Genomic DNA, 25,476 nt, shown 5'->3' with positions numbered 1-25,476 from the left:
CTTGTTTTTAACAAAATTGGGCTTGAGGGGCTCCAGGCACCATTGTTATCTATGGAGCCCCTCAGGTTCATTTGAATCATTTTTTAAACCTTTTTTTTGTGTAAAAACAAGGTACTAACAAGCTAGAAGAAAGGTGGATCCTGCCAGAGGGACACACACCAGTATGTCAGTGTGCTTGATTTACAGTCATTCATCCTGGTTGTAGATTTCCTTTAAAACTGTTACTTTATTTAAGAACAAATGTTTAGACAATCATCTCCGTGCAGTTTTACTGTTGCTACGTTTCAGAAGTAATTCCTTATTTGCTTGTTAGAAGGTAGAATAGATGTTTCTTCCAACGATGAAGATGTTACAGGTGTTGTTTTGGGTCCTTAGTATACATTCATTTATATGTATCAGTCATTTTATGTTGCCAATAATTCTTTATTCCTTGCCTTTTCTCCTGTCTTGTCTCCTTTAAGCTAGTAGGTGCATGCAAGCACAATTGTATGTGTAACCGATACTCGCTTATAGGAGGGTTTTGAAGTCCGTACACCAAAGCTCTAACTCTGACTTAAAAATGGGCTTAACTGACAAATTTTAGTGCAGTAAAATGGTAACTTCTGGTTATTTCTCACCATTATACCAGTAATCATGTTAAGCAGGGCTGGATTAAAGGAGGGGCTCGCGGGGCTCAAGCCCTGGGGCCCCCACCACTTTCACTTTTAAAGGGGCCCCCACCAGTTTGGATCCCAGATCTAGGACTTTTGACCACTTTTTCACCTGCTGCTTGAATCGATCAGTGGTCAAAACTGTTCACACGATATATATTCAAGTGTGGTGGGAAAAGCCAAGCCTCCATACCTTTGGAGTGGTGAGAAAAGCCAAGCCTCCATACTCTATAGTCCTGCTAAATTGTAAGATATATTTTATGCCATTTATAACACTTTCACACAGCAGTATTCTATTTAGAAGCAAAAAACAAATGGATCCTAAACGCAGAAGATTTACAAAGTGTTCCTTTATCATTTTCTATGTCGGATACGCTCCTAATGTTAAAATGCACTGGGAAGTTCTATTTGGAATAAAATCAATTTCCTTTGAAATTGTATTCTTTGTTGTCTTTTATTTCGTACATGAAAACTTTCTCCCAGAAGAAAATGTAGAGGAGTAGATTGGAAAAATATTGTTGTCCTGTTGTTTCTTCCAACGAAAGATACTTTATCCGTTGAGCAACTATGTTTAATCCTGTAAGCTCCAAATCCTATTTGCACTTGACATCTGTCAGTGGAAAGGGAGCAGAAACGCTAAGAGACGTCTATCTATAGACAACGGAGCTCTTATGCTCGTTTGCAGCTGCTGTGAACCGGATTGCAATACACTTTGCACTTTGTTTCGAAATAGAGGAAGAAGATTTGTTTGGTTTTTTTTTAACCTGTGGACAATGGATTGTCATCTTGGAGCATCAATTCCATGGACCAAGCCAAAACGTAAGGACTATTAACCTATTTGCTAAAATTTTATACGGCAGAATTACAGGATGGGCTGTTCACCTTCTCATAGTGGGATCATTCAAACAATTGCAAAAAATGCTGCTAAACCTTTAAAGAAAAACAAAGCTCTTCTTCCCCCTGACCAAGATATTAATGGGATAACAGTCCCTCTTTCCGACTATAAAAATGAAGAACTCAATCAGAAAGAGGGGATGCAAAAGGGAAGCCACCAGACTAGTCAGCCGGAGAAGAGTGTTTCTACTGGCTCTGTTGTACATTCTCGTAATGGATCTTTCTCTGAAGATCAAGAGAAGAATGAAAAACTCAATACTGCCGATGAAACAATGGTTAATTTAACATATCAAAGGAGGAGAACTGTAAGAAAACATAGTTCCACTGGTTCTGAGCAAGAGGTCTCGGGAACAAGGCAACTAGATGGAAATTCACGAAGAAGTAGGAAGTCAAAAAGCCAAAGGGTTGGTAAACATAGTCGACGTGCGAAAACAAGTCAAGCTGATTTTCTTGACATAGAAAAAAAGGTTGATTTCCCTGACGAGCTTGTTAAGGCTCACCAGGATGCCTATGCATTCCTCAACCCTAATCTCTCAAAGTATGAGGCTGTCATTTCCATGGCGAACCAAGCGACCCAGACTCACCTCATCATGCAACAGATGATTAGCTTCATGGCCCTGAGATTTGACGATATCAATCTATGCTTGGATGAAATTGCAGAAGATGGAGAAAAACTTTTAAAAACTGTAGGAAGAAACCTCACTTGGCCTTTGGGGAAAGGAAATCCTGCTGAACAACCAGATCTTCTGCAACAGTTATTACAGTATACAATTAATAAAATGCAATCCTTAAACGGCACAGTGTCCTCTGTGACCACCAATGCCCTGCAGGATGCATGCAGTTTATTTCAATCTGCTGTTGACAAATTTCAAGACAAGCTGAAACAAAAGGAGCGACGTGACGAGAGACTCCTGAAGATGATCAAATCTTTGGAGGATTTGGCAGCCGGATCTACGCAGCACCGTGCAAATGATGCGACTCTTTATTCTGAAGATAGTGGCATTGGTGGAGATTCAGAATCTTTGAGAGGATATATATCTCCTGATAAGATGGGAAGGAAGTCAAGTATCAACTCATGGGGTCAGGTGAGTTTGGCAACAAGTGAAGTTGTAACAACACAACAAGCATCAACGAATAAAGACAAGATGGCTGACCTTAATTTAATTAGTAACAGCTCATTTACTCAAAGAGAAAATACTAATAACTCAACCAGGGAACGAAAAAATAATTCTGGAATTTCTAAACAAGCAAGTATGTCAAGCAGCCCTTCAATGAGTTCACTAGGGACCACTGCCACATTAGAAGAAGACAGTACTCTTGATCCCGAATCAGAAGAATCATCTAGCAGCGATGAAAGTTGTGATGAAAGTGACGATAATAAAAGTTTATCAAGTCAGATCACTTTAACACAGAGACCTCTGACCTCACCGGCTGGCATGGGTCCTTATAAACATTCACCTAAATGGCTGGAGAACCCAGAAAATGAGGAGATGACGTTGAAAATGAAAGAAGCCATCAGTGAAAAAATCAAGTTTGTTCCTGGTAAATCAATAAGTAATGTGTGGACTAGAGAAGAAGTAAATACAGACATTGTTAGGCCTAGTACTGCAGATGGGAGCAACAGGAGAACCTCAAAGCACAGAAGGTCTCGATCTGCAGAGTCACTTAGAAGTCACGCCGAGGATCCCACCCTCTTAGAACTTCAAAGAACACAGAAAGAACTCAGCAAAAAGCTGGAACAACTATACTCGTCAACAGAAAGCAAAGACACGACACAAAACACAAATAGTAAGTCATTTTCACATGCTGCTCCAATAACCTCGAGTAACAATTCAGCCACCAACAAACTAAAGGCCTGTCTTGATAAAAGTTTTAACATCTTACCCAGTCAGGACAAAGTTGCTATACGAAAGTTTGATACAAATATAGCAAAGGATACAAGTAGCAAATCAAAAACTAAGGTTTCCGGAACATTGTTAAATCCACAAGATAACAAAGCAACTGAAAAGTGTATTTTGGCAGAGCAAAAGCCGGATAACCTAAATGTATCTCCACGACAGTCTGTTCGGAGACTTATCCAAACATTTAGTCCAGTGGATGACAACAGAAAAACCACAAGTGTGAAGACTTTGGGGCCCCTTAGATGTGTTAGAAAATATGGAGTTCCTGTACTACCTCCGACAATTCCGGTTTATAAAGGATTACAACCTTTAGATAACAAAAGTCATGTATTCCCAACGGGTGAAGAGACTACTACTGATCCGAATGCATGTACCATCACTGCTGGTTTACTGGTATCTTCAACACCTTATGATCCTGCTACAACTAATACCGAATGTGAAGTTGAAGACTTGGATTACTTGCCACCTCCTCCACTTGAAATACTAATGGATGATTCCTTTAACTTACTCTCAGCTAATGAGCAGATGAAAGACACCAGCTTTACGTGCTACATGAAGTCACCCCTGTCTCAAAAAATGAAGACCTCAATAAATATACAAAATGTGTTACCGAGCAAAAATATGACTGATATTTACATTTCTAAAGATAGAACAAGCAGAAAAGAGGATCATGTTAAAAATGGGCTTAGAAAATACTCTTTTCAGTCTGATGGACTCTCTAGTAGTAAGGAATTATGCACAGACCTTCAGAAAAAGCATGAAATGGAACAGGCTGCCAATTTGTATAAACAGTCACACAAAATAATCCATTTACAAAATCCAGGTGATGGTGAGGGGGTGGGTCCTGGCAAAAATAGTAATATGCCATGTCCTGTCACATCTGTGGTTAAAGGAAACCAATATTCTCCTACTTTGCAAAGAAATGAGATTTTAAGGAAACTTTCTCCTACTAGGCCTGCTGGTTTGTCTACGTCCACAGATAAAAAACTGATAAGTCCACCAACTATCAAGGCTACACAAAAATCTAATGCCCATTTACAGCACACATCTACTGTTATCCAGAAAACATCCAACATAACAAGTGGTCCAGGTGCATCAAGTCCTCCTAAAGAGAAGATGTTGGCTAGTCCCCCATCCCCACGAAAGCTGCCTAGCCCACCATCCCAACGAAAGCTATCAAGCCCTCCTCAAGTAGGAAGACAACAAAGTCCTCCAAGCCAACGAAGGCTACCAAGCCCTCCTCAAATACAAAGACAACAAAGTCCACCAAACCAGCAAACCCTACCAAGTCCCCCTCAAATGCGAAGACATCAGAGTCCACCAGACCAACATAGACAAGCAAGCCCCCCTCAAATGCGAAGACAACAGAGTCCACTATGCCAGCAGGGACAAGCAAGTCCCCCGCAAATAAGAAGACAAAACAGCCCACTAAATCAGAATAGGCAAGCAAGTCCTCCTCAAATACGAAGTCACCAGGGTCCACAATGCCAGCATGGACAATCAAGTCCCCCTCAAATAAGAAGGCAACAGAGCCCACTAACCCAGCATAGGCAAGAAAGTCCTCCTCGAATACGAAGACAACAGAGTCCACCAATCCAGCATAGACTGCCAAGTCCCCCTCAAGTAAGAACACAGCAAAGTCCACCAACCCAACGTAAGCTACCAAATACACCGCAGATCCGAAACCAACAAAGCCCCCCAAGTCATCGGAAGTTACCAAGCCCACCACAGTCTCGACGTGAGCCTAGCCCCCCTAATTATTCTACACCATCTCCACCAGTTTCTCCATCCCATAGTGGTTCAAGACGCAGTTCTGAGGAACAACAGCCTCCAAAAATGATTGGCAATGCACAGTCAATATTTTGCCCGTCATCTTCTTCCTTATTTGAAGCCAAGCCCCCATCACCCCCAGGCATCAGTAGGCCAGACACTGTAAACTTAAACCACGTTCAAGGTCCTGTCCTGAGGCACACTTTTTCTCTTCGTCTGAATGATGACCAACAGAGAAGAGTTGCCATGAGTGCAGCCAATCCTCAACCTTTTGTCCGAAGGTCTTATTCTGAAAGAAGACCAAGGGTTCAGCTGCGGCTTCCAACATCCATCTCTGCGAATGCTGTGAGTGATATGGCTCTTCAACAAGCCAGGTAGGAAATAATACAAATTATATTGGGTGAAAAAAAATGATGTCTTGTATGTTGCCTACGATTATCTATATTTTAGTAGTAGTAAGGTTTATCGACTTGTTTCCCCTTTTATGTTGACTGTAGCCTCTGATTCTCCAGCTGTTCTAGAACTTCATATCTCATCATCACAGATGAAGATTTTGAGGCTAGCTTAAGAGTCTCCACTTGAGTTGTGTTCTAGAATGTATTTACAGTCGTTACCATTTATAACCAGCTGAGAGGTGGATACAGCTGTCTCCAGATTATTGATCACTCTAGTAGTTTGCTACAACATGTTAGTCTGGAGTCTAGATTTGGCTAGAAATGTAGCAACTTCTTCGTGAAGGGCAGGACTAGTTATGAACAGATTTGTTGTTCAGATATTGCACATCCTGAGGAAGGTGCATATTGTCAGAACCAGGCTCCATGGGAACCTGCCATTTAAATTAACCCACCCAAAATAAATACTTCATAAAATTACTATGATTAAAAAGCATTGCTCTTATCCTTAAATGGTTTCTTTCCATGGCTGCAATATTAATAGAGTCCAGCATATAACATTTTACTTGCATTGCCCTGTCTATTTGTTCCTGATTGACAGGTCTCAGTGCTAGGACATGCTGCTGTAAGGAATTGTACTTAGGGACCGTCTGCCAATATGCAACTACAGACATATACAGCTCTGTTTACTTATTAGAGGTAGAAAAATCTGTGTCAAATGTTTTACACGGTGCCTTCCTGGAAAGTTGAGAGAGAGTTTTGTTGCATCATTGAGCACTTCATATCATGTGACCAGGGCGATGTCATCTAAGGTCCTTTCCTTTACTCAGTCAACACTTTCAAAATCTATCCCATGTATGTATCTGATCACATAAAATCACAACAGAGTCCATGGAGGATGGGGAGGAGTAGAAGTCCGTGGAGACTGCTGTGATTTCATGTGATCAGATATATACATGCGGTAGACTTTGCAAATGTTAATGGGTAAAGGACCTTAGATGACATCACCCTGGTCACATGACATGCAGTACTAAATGGAGGCAAAATGGCATGGGGAGGAGTAGATGGGAGGGGCCAACAGAGCAGGACACGCCCCCTCTGATGCAAGGTAAGATAACATAAAGTTGATTTTATGGAGATGTAAGGGAAACTATGTAGCTAAAAGAAGTGTGGCATTTAGTTAATAGGGATCTATAGGAACCTGTCACTAGCTGTATGTATGAAAAATGTAGTGACAGGTTCCCTTTAAGCCAAGTCTTACTTTAGACATTACTTTGTGCCAGAACAATGAGGTTAGACCTCATTTATTAATGCCTTAGCTCACAGATCATTGACTGAATTGACTTTACTTTCTAAGGGGGGATGTACCTATCACATGACTAGAACGAAGCAATCTTTGTCGGCTTTTCATTGGTCCAAATGGGCAAGTCATCTGACTTTGTCGCATTCGGTTCCTGAGGGATGTGTGACCCCTAGGACCCCCCTCCAAGCTGGCTTTGACCCAAAGTTTGGGAAAGCGTGGTGTAGAAGTGTTGAGTCTCCGTCTGCTGAGGTCTCCTCCCTGCCCGACCCTCTTCAGCTCTCTCTAGCTGTTACCATTGTTTGTAAAGGAAAGTTTCATCTTCCATCAATGTCTGGTAAGGGAAGTTGTAGAGATCCTCCTGCTAATCCTTTCACCGCCCTCCGGCTTACTTCATCCCATCTACCAGAGTGCTAGAATTAATGAAACTGATGTCACGACAATAAGTCGGGTTATTAACGGTCGACCGGGGAGATGATTATTTTAAGTCAAATCAAAAGAAATGAAATAGTTCCGGAGAATGAACTAAAGGTGACGACTTTATATAGTAACACTTCTCTCTGACCAGACATGACTAATCAGTCACCATTATTTATGTGCCATTATTTGTCACGTCGAAGCCTCAGTGCCGGGAGATGACTTTTTAGGGCCACCTGTATTTTTGACAAATCGCCCTCTTCCGCCTTCGCTGCTTCCAATATGTAAATCCTCTTAGTCACATCCTACTTTTGCCGAGTGAGTTTTAGATGGTTTGTGAATCAAACTTTATGCCAGCGGGTGACTACGTTGTAAAAGTGAGCGACTACTTTATGGCCCTTACTAATTTCTCTCAAAGTCAATCAGGAGATTGGAGGACAAGGGCAGAGGAGGAGGCCGGGAGATTTAATGAGATCTCAGGTTGGATGTTACACGCCCGGGTGGCTTTTATGTTTGGTGATTAATAGATGTTAATTCTATAGAGGAAACATCTACTGGAAAGTCACAGTAACGCAACGTCTGATGGTCCGGACATCCTGATAATCTGTCATATTCTCTATTAGCAACTCTTTATCTGTTGGATCACAACACAAGTCTTGGATCTGCTTAGAGAACTAAGGACATGTCTGACCGAGATCCTCGGAAATGGGTTTTCCAGAACTTATTGTTGACCTCTCCTATGGATAGTTCATCAGTATCATGATGATGGGGTGTTTTACACTTTCCCCACCACCAATCACTGGTTTGATGTGACCACAGTGTTTGAACAAACGTTAAAGGGGTTTTCCCACAAAGAAAAGTTAGGCCCTATCCAAGGGTGGGGGTCTTAGTGAACCCCCCCCCCACAGATTACGAGAACGGGGGTCCGAGGTACCTCCGTCGGAAGCCTCCCCCCCCCCGCCGTTCTTGTCTCATCGCTATCCTGTAGATAGGGCCTAACTTGTTTTGTGGGAAAACCCCTTTAAATAAAAGTCCCCTCCAGCAGGGAAGTGCAGTCTACTATGCTTTCATATTTCCCTAAAAGCAGCTTGCATTGCAGGGAATCCACCAGGGCGCTAGCAGGTTTCAGTAGTGTCTATGCCTGCTTATAGGGCCATCGCCTTACACTGCTCTGAAGAAAAGCTGCAGCAGATTTCTGGTTGAATGTTATTACAGTCTCAATGTGTAGCAGCTCAGTGCACAGAGCTAGGAGCACAGCAGTGTGAGGACAAGGCCCAGCGCACTTGGATAAGCTACAATAGTTACAATGTTTGTAGACAGCACAGTAGTTTCTATGCCTGCTTATAGGGCCCATGTCCTTACACGGCTGTGCTCTTTGCTCTGAGGAAAAGCTGCAGCAAATTTCTGGTTGAATGTTCTTAGTTTCTTAGAGGAGAAGTATAGCAGCTCAATGAACAGAGCTTAAAAACACAGCAGTGTGAGGACAAGGCCCAGCACACTTAGAGGAACTAAAATTCCGAAATATGAATCCACATATCACGCAAAATCTGGTGGGGGCCCCCCATTAAATGTAGTCCAGACATGGAACAGAAATCGCTATACAAAGGCCCCCCGCATTAACTGTATACAGCCCCCTATAACTATATATATCTCCCAGTAATCACTGAATACAGCCCCCCAGTAATCACTATATACAGCCCCCCAGTAATCACTATATACAGCCCCCCAGTAATCACTATATACAGCCCCCCAGCAATCACTATATACAGCTCCCCCAGTAATCACTATACACTGCCCCCCAGTAATCACTATATACAGCCCCCCAGTAATCACTATATACAGCTCCCCCACTCAATCACTATATACATCTCCCCAGCAATCACTATATACAGCTCCCCCAGCAATCACTATATACAGCTCCCCCAGCAACCACTGTATACAGCTCCCCCAGCAATCACTATATACAGCCCCCAGCAATCACTGTATACAGCTTCCAGTAGTCACTATATACAGCTCCTCTAGCAACCACTGTATACAGCTCCCCCAGCAATCACTGTATACAGCTCCCCCAGCAATCACTGTATACAGCTCCCCCAGCAATCACTATATACAGCCCCCAGCAATCACTGTATACAGCTTCCAGTAATCACTATATACAGCTCCCCAGCAATCACTATATACAGCTCCCCCAGCAATCACTGTATACAGCTCCCCCAGCAATCACTGTATACAGCTCCCCCAGCAATCACTGTATACAGCTCCCCCAGCAATCACTATATACTGCTCCCCCAGCAATCACTATATACAGCCCCCCAGCAACCACTATATACAGCGCCCCAGCAATCATTATATACAGCCCCAACAGGAATCACTATATAAAGCCCCCAGCAATCACTATATACAGCTCCCCCAGCAATCACTATATACAGCCCCCCAGCAATCACTATATAAAGCCCCCAGCAATCACTATATACAGCTCCCCCAGCAACCACTGTATACAGCTCCCCCAGCAATCACTATATACAGCTCCCCCAGCAATCACTATATACAGCTCCCCCAGCAATCACTATATACAGCTCACCCAGCAATCACTATATACAGCTCCCCCAGCAATCACTGTATACAGCTCCCCCAGCAATCACTATATACAGCTCCCCCCAGCAATCAATATATACAGCTCCCCCCAGCAATCACTATATACAGCTCCCCCAGCAACTACTATATACAGCTCCCCCAGCAATCACTATATACAGCTCCCCCAGTAATCACTATATACAGCTCCCCCAGCAATCACTATATACAGCTCACTAGCAATCATTGTATACAGCTCCACCAGCAATCACTGTATACAGCTCCCCCAGCAATCACTATATACAGCCCCCCAGCAATCACTATATACAGCTCCCCCAGCAATCACTGTATACAGCTCCTCCAGCAATCACTATATACAGCTCCCCCAGCAATCACTATATACAGCTCCCCCAGCAATCACTATATACAGCTCACCCAGCAATCACTATATACAGCTCCCCCAGCAATCACTGTATACAGCTCCCCCAGCAATCACTATATACAGCTCCCCCCAGCAATCAATATATACAGCTCCCCCCAGCAATCACTATATACAGCTCCCCCAGCAACTACTATATACAGCTCCCCCAGCAATCACTATATACAGCTCCCCCAGTAATCACTATATACAGCTCCCCCAGCAATCACTATATACAGCTCACTAGCAATCATTGTATACAGCTCCACCAGCAATCACTGTATACAGCTCCCCCAGCAATCACTATATACAGCCCCCCAGCAATCACTATATACAGCTCCCCCAGCAATCACTGTATACAGCTCCTCCAGCAATCACTATATACAGCTCCCCAGCAATCACTATATACAGCTCCCCCAGCAATCACTATATACAACTCCCCCAGCAATCACTATATACAGCTCCCCAGCAATCACTGTATACAGCTCCACCAGCAATGACTGTATACAGCTCCCCCAGAAATCACTATATACAGCTCCCCCGGCAATCACTATATACAGCTCCCCCAGCAATCACTATATACTGCTCCCCCAGCAATCACTATATACAGCTCCCCCAGCAATCACTATATACAGCTCCCCCAGCAATCACTGTATACAACTCCCCCAGCAATCACTATATACAGCTCCCCCAGCAACTACTATATACAGCTCCCCCAGCAATCACTGTATACAGCTCCCAGTAATCACTATATACAGCTCCTCCAGCAATCACTATATACAGCTCCCCCAGCAATCACTATATACAGCTCCCCCAGCAATCACTATATACAGCTCCTCCAGCAATCACTATATACAGCTCCCCCAGCAATCAATATATATACAGCTCCCCCAGCAATCACTATATACAGCTCCCCCAGCAATCACTATATACAGTCCCCAGCAATCATTATATACAGCTCCCCCAGCAATCACTATATACAGCTCCCCCAGCAATCACTATATACAGTCCCCTATAACTATATATATCTCCCAGTAATCACTAAATACAGCCCCCCAGTAATCACTATATACAGCCCCCCAGTAATCACTATATACAGCCCCCCAGTAATCACTATATACAGCTCCCCCAGTAATCACTATACACTGCCCCCCAGTAATCACTATATACAGCCCCCCAGTAATCACTATATACAGCCCCCCAGTAATCACTATGTACAGCTCCCCAGCAATCACTATATACAGCTCCTGCAGCAATCACTATATACAGCTCCCCCAGCAATCACTATATACAGCCCCCCAGTAATCACTATATACAGCTCCCCCACTCAATCACTATATACATCTCCCCTAGCAACCACTGTATACAGCTCCCCCAGCAATCACTATATACAGCCCCCAGCAATCACTGTATACAGCTTCCAGTAATCACTATATACAGCTCCTCTAGCAACCACTGTATACAGCTCCCCCAGCAATCACTGTATACAGCTCCCCCAGCAATCACTGTATACAGCTCCCCCAGCAATCACTATATACAGCCCCCAGCAATCACTGTATACAGCTTCCAGTAATCACTATATACAGCTCCCCAGCAATCACTATATACAGCTCCCCCAGCAATCACTGTATACAGCTCCACCAGCAATCACTGTATACAGCTCCCCCAGCAATCACTGTATACAGCTCCCCCAGCAATCACTGTATACAGCTCCCCCAGCAATCACTGTATACAGCTCCCCCAGCAATCACTATATACAGCCCCCCAGCAATCACTATATAAAGCCCCCAGCAATCACTATATACAGCTCCCCCAGCAATCACTATATACAGCTCACCCAGCAATCACTATATACAGCTCCCCAGCAATCACTGTATACAGCTCCCCCAGCAATCACTATATACAGCCCCCCAGCAATCACTATATACAGCTCCCCCAGCAATCACTATATACAGCTCCTCCAGCAATCACTATATACAGCTCCCCAGCAATCACTATATACAGCTCCCCCAGCAATCACTATATACAGCTCCACCAGCAATGACTGTATACAGCTCCCCCAGAAATCACTATATACAGCTCCCCCGGCAATCACTATATACAGCTCCCCCAGCAATCACTATATACTGCTTCCCCAGCAATCACTATATACAGCTCCCCCAGCAATCACTATATACAGCTCCCCCAGCAATCACTATATACAGCCCCCCAGCAATCACTATATACAGCTCCTCCAGCAATCACTGTATACAGCTCCTCCAGCAATCACTATATACTGCTCCCCAGCAATCACTATATACAGCTCCCCCAGCAATCACTATATACAGCTCCCCCAGCAATCACTGTATACAGCTCCCCCAGAAATCACTATATACAGCTCCCCCAGCAATCACTATATACAGCTCCACCAGCAATGACTGTATACAGCTCCCCCAGAAATCACTATATACAGCTCCCCCGGCAATCACTATATACAGCTCCCCCAGCAATCACTATATACTGCTCCCCCAGCAACCACTATATACAGCTCCCCCAGCAATCACTGTATACAACTCCCCCAGCAATCACTATATACAGCTCCCCCAGCAACTACTTTATACAGCTCCCCCAGCAATCACTATATACAGCTCCCCCAGCAATCACTATATACAACTCCCCCAGCAATCACTATATACAGCTCCCCCAGCAATCACTATATACAGTCCCCAGCAATCATTATATACAGCTCCCCCAGCAATCACTATATACAGCTCCCCCAGCAATCACTATATACAGCCCCCCAGCAATCACTATATACAGCTCCCCCAGCAATCACTGTATACAGCTCCTCCAGCAATCACTATATACAGCTCCCCAGCAATCACTATATACAGCTCCCCCAGCAATCACTATATACAGCTCCACCAGCAATGACTGTATACAGCTCCCCCAGAAATCACTATATACAGCTCCCCCGGCAATCACTATATACAGCTCCCCCAGCAATCACTATATACTGCTCCCCCAGCAACCACTATATACAGCTCCCCCAGCAATCACTGTATACAACTCCCCCAGCAATCACTATATACAGCTCCCCCAGCAACTACTATATACAGCTCCCCCAGCAATCACTATATACAGCTCCCCCAGCAATCACTATATACAGCTCCCCCAGCAATCACTATATACAGTCCCCAGCAATCACTATATACAGCTCCCCCAGCAATCACTGTATACAGCTCCCCCAGCAATCACTGTATACAGCTCCCCCAGCAATCACTATATACAGCTCCCCCAGCAATCACTATATACAGTCCCCAGCAATCACTATATACAGCTCCCCCAACAATCACTATATACAGTCCCCAGCAATCACTATATACAGCTCCCCCAACAATCACTATATACAGCTCCCCCAACAATCACTATATACAGTCCCCAGCAATCATTATATACAGCTCCCCCAGCAATCACTATATACAGTCCCCAGTAATCACTGTATACAGCTTCCAGTAATCACTATATACAGCCCCCCAACAATAACTATATACAGCCCCCCAGCAATCACTATATACAGCTCCCCCAGCAATCACTGTATACAGCTCCCCCAGCAATCACTATATACAGCCCCCCAGCAATCACTGTATACTGCTCCCCAGCAATCACTGTATACAGCTCCCCCAGCAATCACTATATACAGCTCCCCAGCAATCACTATATACAGCTCCCCAGCAATCACTATATACAGCCCCCCAGCAATCACTATATACAGCTCCCCCAGCAATCACTGTATACAGCTCCTCCAGCAATCACTATATACAGCTCCCCAGCAATCACTATATACAGCTCCCCCAGCAATCACTATATACAGCTCCACCAGCAATGACTGTATACAGCTCCCCCAGAAATCACTATATACAGCTCCCCCGGCAATCACTATATACAGCTCCCCCAGCAATCACTATATACTGCTCCCCCAGCAACCACTATATACAGCTCCCCCAGCAATCACTGTATACAACTCCCCCAGCAATCACTATATACAGCTCCCCCAGCAACTACTATATACAGCTCCCCCAGCAATCACTATATACAGCTCCCCCAGCAATCACTATATACAGCTCCCCCAGCAATCACTATATACAGTCCCCAGCAATCACTATATACAGCTCCCCCAGCAATCACTGTATACAGCTCCCCCAGCAATCACTGTATACAGCTCCCCCAGCAATCACTATATACAGCTCCCCCAGCAATCACTATATACAGTCCCCAGCAATCACTATATACAGCTCCCCCAACAATCACTATATACAGTCCCCAGCAATCACTATATACAGCTCCCCCAACAATCACTATATACAGCTCCCCCAACAATCACTATATACAGTCCCCAGCAATCATTATATACAGCTCCCCCAGCAATCACTATATACAGTCCCCAGTAATCACTGTATACAGCTTCCAGTAATCACTATATACAGCCCCCCAACAATAACTATATACAGCCCCCCAGCAATCACTATATACAGCTCCCCCAGCAATCACTGTATACAGCTCCCCCAGCAATCACTATATACAGCCCCCCAGCAATCACTGTATACTGCTCCCCAGCAATCACTGTATACAGCTCCCCCAGCAATCACTATATACAGCTCCCCAGCAATCACTATATACAGCTCCCCCAGCAACCGCTATATACAGCTCCCCCAGCAATCACTATATACAGCTCCACCAGCAATGACTGTATACAGCTCCCCTAGCAATCACTATATACAGCTCCCCCAGAAATCACTATATACAGCTCCCCCGGCAACTGCTATATACAGCTCCCAGTAATCACTATATACAGTCCCCAGCAATCATTATATACAGCCCCCAGCAATCACTATTTGCAGCCCCCAGTAATCACTGTATACAGCTTCCAGTAATCACTATATACAGCCCCCCAGTAATCACTATATACAGCTCCCCCAGCAATCACTATATACAGCTCCCCCAGCAATCACTATATACAGCTCCCACAGCAATCACTATATACAGCTCCCCCAGCAATCACTGTATACAGCTCACCCAGCAATCACTATATACAGCTCCCACAGCAATCACTATATACAGCTCCCCCCAGCAATCACTATATACAGCTCCCCCAGCAATCACTATATACAGCTCCCCCAGCAATCACTGTATACAGCTCCCCCAGCAATCACTATATACAGCTCCCCCAGCAACCACTATATACAGCTCCCCCAGCAACCACTATATACATCTCCCGGCAATCACTGTGTACAGCTCCCCCAGCAACCACTATATACAACCCCTAACAATCACTATATACAACTCCCTAACAATAACTATACACAGCCGCTAGTAATCACTATATGCACCCCCAGCATTAACTATATAAAGTCCCCCTATAACAACTATATACAGACCCCATAATAACTATATACACCCCCCTATAATAACTAACTATATACAGTTCCCCTATTATAACTATATACACAACACCTCCTATAATAACTATCTACCCCCTATAATAACTATATACTCCTATAATAACTATATACACCTCCTATAATAACTAGCTATATACCCCCCAATAATAACTATATACACAACACCTTTTATAATAACTAACTATATACCCCACCAATGATAACTATATACAGTTATATACAGTTTATTTTATAAATAAAATTGTACATCACCTTCCTCCGTTCCCCCGATGCGCGCCGTCCTCGTCTTCTTCCCTTGCGGTTATCTTCGGAGGTGTACCAAGATGGCGGTGCCCTGCTAGCAGCCGGCGCAGTTACGTCACACACGGCGCCGGCACCGTGGACACCGGGCGCCGCTATCTTGGTTTTACACGGATCGTCAAATGGCAGAGCAGGGAACTTATTGTTCCCTGGCTCTGCCATAGCATTAAGAGTTAGTATGCCCCGGTAGTGCGGTAGTAAGCCCGGACCCAAATACACAGTGGGCGATTCGGGCGGTCATGGGCAAAATCGGGCGGTTAAGGGAAAAGTGGTGGGGGCCCCGGGGCTTGCGCCCCGTGCGCCCCCCCTATGATCCGGCCCTGGTCCTGCTGCTACTAACAGCATACACAAAGGTCTGATTCCACATCTCTCCAGGGACAATACATAACACTGGCCGCACAGAGCACAGCAGTGTGAGGTCTGATTACACATCTATCCAGGGACAATACATAACACTGGCTGCAGAGAGCACAGAGCACAGCAGTGTGAGGTCTGATTACACATCTCTCCAGGGACAATACATAACACTGGCTGCAGAGAGCACAGAGCACAGCAGTGTGAGGTGTGATTACACATCTCTCCAGGGACAATACATAGCACTGGCTGCAGGGAGCACAGAGCACAGCAGTGTGAGGTCTGATTACACATCTCTCCAGAGACAATACATAACACTGGCTGCAGAGAGCACAGAGCACAGCAGTGTGAGGTCTGATTACACATTTCTCCAGGGACAATACATAACACTGGCTGCAGAGAGCACAGAGCACAGCAGTGTGAGATATGATTACACATCTCTCCAGGGACAATACATAACACTGGCTGCAGAGAGCACAGAGCACAGCAGTGTGAGATATGATTACACATCTCTCCAGGGACAATACATAACACTGGCTGCAGAGAGCACAGAGCACAGCAGTGTGAGGTCTGATTATACATCTCTCCAGGGACAATACATAACACTGGCTGCAGAGAGCACAGAGCACAGCAGTGTGAGGTCTGATTACACATCTCTCCAGGGACAATACATAACACTGGCTGCGGAGAGCAGAGAGCACAGCAGTGTGAGGTATGATTACACATCTCTCCAGGGACAATACATAACACTGGCTGCAGAGAGAACAGAGCACAGCAGTGTGAGGTCTGATTACACATCTCTCCAGGGACTGTACATAACACTGGCTGCAGAGAGCACAGAGCACAGCAGTGTGAGGTCTGATTACACATCTCTCCAGGGACAATACATAACACTGGCTGCAGAGAGCACAGAGCACAGCAGTGTGAGGTCTGATTACACATCTCTCCAGAGACAATACATAACACTGGCTGCAGAGAGCACAGAGCACAGCAGTGTGAGGTCTGATTACACATCTCTCCAGGGACAGTACATAACACTGGCTGCAGAGAGCACAGAGCACAGCAGTGTGAGGTCTGATTACACATTTCTCCAGGGACAATACATAACACTGGCTGCAGAGAGCACAGAGCACAGCAGTGTGAGGTCTGATTACACATCTCTCCAGGGACAGTACATAACACTGGCTGCAGAGAGCACAGAGCACAGCAGTGTGAGGTCTGATTACACATTTCTCCAGGGACAATACATAACACTGGCTGCAGAGAGCACAGAGCACAGCAGTGTGAGGTCTGATTACACATTTCTCCAGGGACAATACATAACACTGGTTGCAGAGAGCACAGAGCACAGCAGTGTGAGATATGATTACACATCTCTCCAGGGACAATACATAACACTGGCTGCAGAGAGCACAGAGCACAGCAGTGTGAGGTCTGATTACACACCTCTCCAGGGACAATACATAACACTGGCTGCAGAGAGCACAGAGCACAGCAGTGTGAGGTCTGATTACACATTTCTCCAGGGACAATACATAACACTGGCTGCAGAGAGCCCTGAGCACAGCAGTGTGAGATATGATTACACATCTCTCCAGGGACAATACATAACACTGGCTGCAGAGAGCACAGAGCACAGCAGTGTGAGGTCTGATTACACATTTCTCCAGGGACAATACATAACACTGGCTGCAGAGAGCACAGTGCACAGCAGTGTGAGGTCTGATTACACATCTCTCCAGGGACAATACATAACACTGGCTGCAGTCTGTATGGTCACACCTGCTGATAGGTTCCTTTTGTACAATTTGTACTTTCTAGTAGCGGATGGGTAGTCACGCCTAGTTGTGGTATATCCCATGTAATCCTGCAGACTAGATGTACATGACATGCATGGGCTCCTATTAATAACCCCGGATTATAGTCCCAGTCTATGAGGCCCTCGTTACAATAGCGGGGCGGCTGAGGCTGTGACGGGCGGCTCTGTCCACGCCTCGCCCTGTTTATTTGTTCTTCTGGATGTAAAGCCGAGACTAATCCTGATGAGGCTCGGGATGTTCAGCATCTTTCATGTAGGGCTCCGTCTACCGCTCCCCATTTATATGGAAACTTGTTGGAACTTGGTGATAATTGATCTTATTCATTGCCAAAGAAAAGAAGACAACACCCCTGCTGGTATAAATCCCATCCCATCATGCACTGGTGAAGGTGGGGTACAGGGAAATCATAACTATATCTATATATCACCATATATAGCTCCGTATAGCGTACTACAACCTATATATAGGGCACTGAAAGGGATCTGGACACAATTGCAGTAAGTAGCTGCTACCTGAAGTTACTATACAGACACAGACTACTGATTAGATTATGACTGACTATACAGGCGACAGAACAGGGTCCAGAAGCTCAGGCGGCTGCCCCCATACTGCCCTACCCATAATAACACAAGCTGAATGTACATGTCTATAGATCCATGACTTCAATGGCAGATGTATACATTGTATGCACTGAGCTCCCTCTAGTGGTACTTGCAGGAAGCCACAATTATAGGACTGTGTAACAAAGACCAACAGGAGCTGAAGTGGATCATACATTTTATTCATACATTTGAGGGCCCTGAACAATGTGTCCCCCAACAATTCCGAGAGATTGTATGAATGGGGTCACATGAGGTTTTGATGTTGTCTAAATGCACTATTGCTCAGACCAAAAGACCCCCGGAAGGACCCTTAAACGGATTAGGGCAGATCAGTATTGGTTGTAAAGTTTAGTGTACGCCCCTTTAAGAGGTCGGAAGTCGTGCAAGTGCAGGTCTTGTTCAAGTTTCCAATCAAGGAGGAGAATCACAGATCAGCGCATGACAAACGGCCGCAATCATTGGCTCCCTAAACAGTGATGTGGTAATAAGGGTTACAGTGGTTCGCTGTATCTAAGCTGCCATTATAGACGTACTCATTCAGCTGAGCCCCTATATCTAAGCTGACAACATAGAAGTTTTGACCATACATAGAGATGAGCTGCTGTATCTAAGCTGTAATTATAGAAGTATCTACCATACATAGAAGTGATCTTCTGTATCTAAGCTGCCATTATAGGAGTATCTATGATACATAGAACTGAGCTGCTGTATCTAAGCTGCCATTATAGGAGTGTCTACCATACATAGAGCTGAGCTGCTGTATCTCAACTGCCATTATCGGAGTATCTACCATACATAGAGCTGAGCTGCTGTATCTAAGCTGCCATTATAGGAGTATCTACCATACATAGAGCTGAGCTGCTGTATCTAAGCTGCCATTATAGGAGTATCTACCATACATAGAGCTGAGTTGCTGTATCTAAGCTGCCATTATAGGAGTATCTACCATACATAGAGCTGAGTTGCTGTATCTAAGCTGCCATTATAGAAGTATCTACCATACATAGAGCTGAGTTGCTGTATCTAAGCTGCCATTATAGAGGTATTGACCATTAATTCAGCTGAGCCCCTCTATCTAAGCTGCCAACATAGAGGTATCTACCTTACATAGGGCTGAGGTACGGTATCTAAGCTGCCATTATATAGTCATATACCATTTGTAGAGATGAGCTGTTGTATCTAAGCTATTGTTTTAGAGGTAGCTCATTGGGCTGTGTCCTTGTATCTAAGCTGTCTTTATAGATGCATTGACCATACATAGAGCTGAGCTGCTGTATCTAAGTTGCCATTATAGGAGTGTCTGCCATACATAGAGCTGAGCTGCTGTATCTAAGCTGTTAAAGAGGTATCTACCATACATAGAGCTGAGCTGCTGTATCTAAGCTGCCATTATAGAGGTATCTACCATACATAGAGCTGAGCTGCTGTATCTAAGCTGCCATTTTAGAGGTATCTACCATACATAGAGCTGAGCTGCTGTATCTGATCTGCAGCTATACAGCATTGTTGTACCATCATGTATAGAGCTGAGCTACAGTATCTAAGTTGTCATTATAGAGGTATTGGCCATATATAGAGCTAAGTTGCTGTATCTAAGCTGCCGTTGAAGAGGCATTATAGAGGTATCCACCATACATAGACCTGACCTGCTGTATCTAAGCTGCCATTATAGAGGTATCTACCATCTATAGAGCTGAGCTGATGTATCTAATCCATGGTATAGATTTATCTGTCATACATAGGGATGAGCTGCTGTTTATATAATATATGTAGTTTTGTGGGGATGAGGGGGTAATGCGGCACCAGAGAGTCTTCTGATGACCCTGAAAGGTAAGGACAGGTCATGGGGGCATAAGGGGACATTGCGTGGGTTGGAGGGGGGTCACTCTGAGGGACCTTTCATCCTTTGCCCCTGACCCCATCCAGTCCTGGGGCTGTGCACCCTATCACTATGTCCTGTCTTATTAGAAGTCCCCCTATTATATAACAGGATCCTATCCCTTGTACAAGCTCTTGTTGTGCCCATAATTTTAGGGGGGAGATCTCCTGTAGTAGGTAGAACAAGTCTTGTACATGTTGCAGCCGCAGGATTATTGGCGTCTCGGTAGGAGTCTGATAATGCGATTATCGCCGTGTGCTTAGCGTCACCGCTGGTTAGTGTCTCCGCATTAAGCCGCTCTTCTCATTTCAGGGCTGAGGAATCCACTCAGAAGGACAGCGAGCCTCCGAGCCAGGGCCCAGCGGATCCCAGAGCAACCGCTCACACTGTAACGGAATCCCAGCTGTGCGTAGTGGGCCAGGGATTCCAGAAGGAAGGACTGGACCATCCCAGCACTCAATGATGAGAAGCCTGAAGATGATACAATGTGCTTTATTGGGGAGCGTTCCCTGTTATTAGTGAGGTGTCTGTATATACAGGACTGCACTGCAGAGAGACATGGATGTATATACTGGTGATAGCGCATGACCCAGTGCGATACAAACATGTCAGCTAAGGCAAACACTAGGCCCAGGCATGCATCCTCTGTGCTGGCAACCCAAAATAGGTGCCTGGTAATATCATACAACCCAGAATACAACCTAAACCCGGGCCTGGCAACCCCTGCCATCCACAGAGTGTGTGCCAGGCAAGATACAACCTAAACCCGGGCCTGGCAACCCCTGCCATCCACAGAGTGTGTGCCAGGCAAGATACAACCTAAACCCGGGCCTGGCAAGCTGTGCCATCCACAGAGTGTGTGCCAGGCGAGATACAACCTAAACCCGGGCCTGGCAAGCTGTGCCATCCACAGAGTGTGTGCCAGGCAAGATACAACCTAAACCCGGGCCTGGCAAGCTGTGCCATCCACAGAGTGTGTGCCAGGCAAGATACAACCTAAACCCGGGCCTGGCAAGCTGTGCCATCCACAGAGTGTGTGCCAGGCGAGATACAACCTAAACCCGGGCCTGGCAAGCTGTGCCATCCACAGAGTGTGTGCCAGGCAAGATACAACCCAAACCAGGGCCTGGCGAGCTGTGCCATCCACAGAGTGTGTGCCAGGCAAGATACAACCTAAACCCGGGCCTGGCAAGCTGTGCCATCCACAGAGTGTGTGCCAGGCAAGATACAACCTAAACCCGGGCCTGGCAAGCTGTGCCATCCACAGAGTGTGTGCCAGGCGAGATACAACCTAAACCCGGGCCTGGCAAGCTGTGCCATCCACAGAGTGTGTGCCAGGCAAGATACAACCCAAACCAGGGCCTGGCAAGCTGTGCCATCCACAGAGTGTGTGCCAGGCAAGATACAACCCAAACCAGGGCCTGGCGAGCTGTGCCATCCACAAAGTGTGTGCCAGGCAAGATACAACCCAGAATACAACCTTAAGGCTATATTCACACGAACGTATGGGGGACGTATATACGGCCGCGGTATATACGGCCGATATACGTCCCCCATACACTTCTATGGGCGCACGGCACCCTACGGGAGCGGTACGGTGCCGCACATGTGCGGCACCGTATCGTTCCGTACCCGGGAAAAAGATAGGACATGTCCTATCTTTTCCTGTAATACGGCGCCGTGCGCCATAGGTTGCTATGGAGAGGGGCGGGGGTGAGCTGCGCTCACCTCCTCCTCCTCTCCCCGTACACTGCCGTTGCCCGCTACGGTACGGTACGGGCGGGCAACAGCAGTGTGAATATAGCCTAAGGGTGATGGCATACGTGGCGTTTTGAACGCATTTTCGGGCCCTTTTTTAAGCAGTCTGTCAAAAAGCGGATGCTTTTTTGACCAGTTTCAATTAAGATAATTGGTCAAACCTGTCAAAAATGGATGCGTTTTCTGACAGACTGCTTAAAAACGGCCCAAAAATGCGTTTAAAACAGCAAAGTGTGCCATCACCTTAACAAGGGCCTGGCAAGCCATACTATCCACAGAGTGCGTGCCAGGCAAGATACAACCAAAACCAGGGCCTGGCAAGCTGTGCCATCCACAGAGTGTGTGCCAGGCAAGATACAAGCCAGAATACAACCTTAACCAGCACCTGAGCAGCCATTCCAGACGAGATGTAACCTTATATGCATGCACAGGAAAAATCACACAACCCAAAACGCATCATTAAAGTAATTAGTGATAAATCCTGACGCATCTGCGATCACGTCTTATGGATCTTTTCTGCACAAATTCAGATTTCTCAGAAAACTGGGCCTTAGGCTGGTGCCACACGTAACGCTTTGTCTGCGTTTGAAAACGCAGACAAAGCCGCACCCACCGGTGGGGTTCGCGGTCCGATCGCATCGGCGTTTCTATGGAAACGCCTGTACTTGGGAATGAGCCACCGGTGTTTTGCATTAAATTGACGCAAAACACTGACGGCTCATTCCCGATCGCAGGCAGAGTGCGGCTTCGTCTGCGTTTGCGGTTTCAAACGCAGACAAAACAGTGCATGTGGCTCCAGCCTTAGTTTTACATATTAAGCTATCTTCTTACAGGAATGGAGGCCCAGATATCCAAAAGTAAAGTACTTCCTCGTAAAACCCCTCCCGCTAAGCCCTGACTACACTCACAGAAAGGACGAGTTAAAGGAAATCCCCCATCTGAATCCATCCTGATAAACCAGGGACATTACTCCTAGATCCAGGCCCCAGGACTGTGGTATCTTCTTATCCATGGTCTCCTTCCTTCTAACATCAACTTTAAAAATTATAATGATAAGCCAAAATGGTTTTGTGGGTGTTACAGGTTGTTACACTGTGCAGGAGCAGTTTCCCCCTCCCACTGTGTGAGATTACAGCAGCCAGAGGGAGAAAGATAGGCTCAAGGGGAGGGGAGACAGTGTAATATCCTGTGAAGCTAATGCACGGAGGGGCTTTGGTAACGCCCCAGATCCCTTCTGGCTCATTAGCAAAATTGTTAAAGTTGATTCTAAAAAGTAAACAATTGCCATAAGATAAGAAATATAAGCAGATACCACAGTCCCGGTGCCTGGATCTATGAGTAATGTCCCCGGGTTATCAGGATGGATTTTCATTGTAAATTTGCTTTAAAATTCAACCAGTCCGAAAGATGTTTGCAACTTTAAAATCAGGCATGGGGCGACTGATAACCCCCCTCCCCCATTGGGGCATATTTACAAAACATTTTGGGTAACACACCTGCTGTAGAAACCTAATAGGCACATTTCGGGCATCACCCTTTGACCCCTGACTCTTAGAAGCTCAGTGTTATGCAGCGTCCGGTCAGTCAGTACTTGTCTCCTTAAATAAATATGAATTGCCTTAATATTTTATCTTTGTTGTCTGTGCAGTTTATACATGGACTATGCTGTAACATTACTGTATACAGAGCAGCAGGTAGGTGATCCCCCCCCCCCCCCGAACACCATCTGATGGAAGCAGAGATTCATCACTGGGATCATGGGAAGTCCTGCAGCTGCCAATATCAATTGACTGAAACATTTTTCCTGCGCTGTTACATTGTAGCAAAGCAGGAGATTTATTCCGAGGAAGTGTTCCGCTTGCAGCAAGCGGAGATCTTAAAGATGCTGAGGAATTGAGCCACAAAGTCTATTAGAAAGTCGCAGAACGATGTCCTTATACAGCGATCAGGATTCAGTAACATAATACGGGGGTCATCATCTTCATCATCGTTCTACATATGAAGTTTGTATTGTACTTGTTGATTTATTATGTCTTACTCCAGTCACATCCAAAGCTGCATTCAGAATTCTGCCTGAATCACATTATGGGGCTGCCAAAATTGTGTAAATCCTTAGAGGTTACTGTGTTTTGTCCATCCTTTATGTAGGCAGGATTATAGATGCAGCTCTGGGTGCGACTACTGCCTAGACTAGACACAAAGGGGCTCATTTACTCCGAATCGCGCATTTTTTGTCGGGTTTCCCGAATATTTCCGATTTGCGGCGAATTGCCCAGGGATTTTTGTGCACGCGATCGGATTGTGGCGCATCAGCACCGGCTTTCATGCGACAGAAATCGGGGGGCGTGGCAGTCCGAAAACCCGACGGATTCGGAAAAGCTGCGAAATTTTTTAAAAAAGATCAAGCACTCACATACACTGAGGCGAAGAAGGTGAACTCCGGCGGACTTCAGCGCAGCAGCGACACCTGGTGGATATCGGACGCACAACCTTAGTGAATCCCGGCAGAACCCGAATCCTCGTCGGACAACACGCCGCGGGATCGCAAATGGACCGGGTAAGTAAATGAGCCCCAAAATCTGTGAAATTAATTTTTAATATTTTAAATAATATTTAAATATTTAATATTTAAATATTTCTTAGGGAGGGGGGTCGCTTCCTTTACCTTATATAATGGGCTGCACACCTCAGCTGTCGCAGAACATCATCATAATACGCACTTGAGCTGCTGCAGAACATCATCATAATACGCACTTGAGCTGCTGCAGAACATCATCATAATATGCACCTCAGCAGCTTCAGAACCTCTTCATACACACCTCAGCTGCTGCAGAACATCATCATAATACACACCTCATCTGCTGCAAAACCTCTCCATACACACCTCAGCTGCTGCAGAATTTCTTCATACATATCTTAGCTGCTGCAGCACCTCATGATACACACCTAAGCTGCTGCAGAACCTCCTCAATGCTATAAAACTTTATGATAATCAGCTGCTGCAGAACA

General features: G+C 45.5%; 2 protein-coding genes across 3 annotated transcripts in view; one reads left to right on the top strand and one right to left on the bottom strand.

The window, feature by feature from the left end:
* The window catches only part of CLIP4 (CAP-Gly domain containing linker protein family member 4), a 90,108-nt gene that overhangs the window by 62,240 nt on the left and 2,392 nt on the right, over positions 1-25,476 (bottom strand). The gene's annotated exons all lie outside the window — the stretch shown is intronic.
* PCARE (photoreceptor cilium actin regulator) lies at positions 1,269-24,081 on the top strand. 2 transcript variants are annotated; one of them, XR_011854006.1, is made up of 3 exons: positions 1,269-5,589; positions 21,022-22,757; positions 22,817-24,081. XR_011854006.1 is itself a non-coding variant. In XM_072139967.1 (2 exons), exons 1-2 carry the CDS (start codon positions 1,520-1,522, stop codon positions 21,170-21,172), a joined length of 4,221 nt encoding a protein of 1,406 aa, XP_071996068.1. In that variant the 5' UTR covers positions 1,269-1,519; the 3' UTR covers positions 21,173-24,081. The 2 variants fall into 2 exon arrangements, 1 of the variants encoding a protein (XP_071996068.1); XM_072139967.1 differs by having other exon boundaries at positions 21,022-24,081.

Source organism: Engystomops pustulosus, chromosome 3, assembly GCF_040894005.1.
Source record: "Engystomops pustulosus chromosome 3, aEngPut4.maternal, whole genome shotgun sequence".
In the NCBI taxonomy this organism is placed as follows: Eukaryota; Metazoa; Chordata; class Amphibia; order Anura; family Leptodactylidae; genus Engystomops; species Engystomops pustulosus.
The sequence above is the reverse complement of the archived record's forward strand: the minus strand, read 5'-3'. Positions and strand labels throughout refer to the sequence as shown.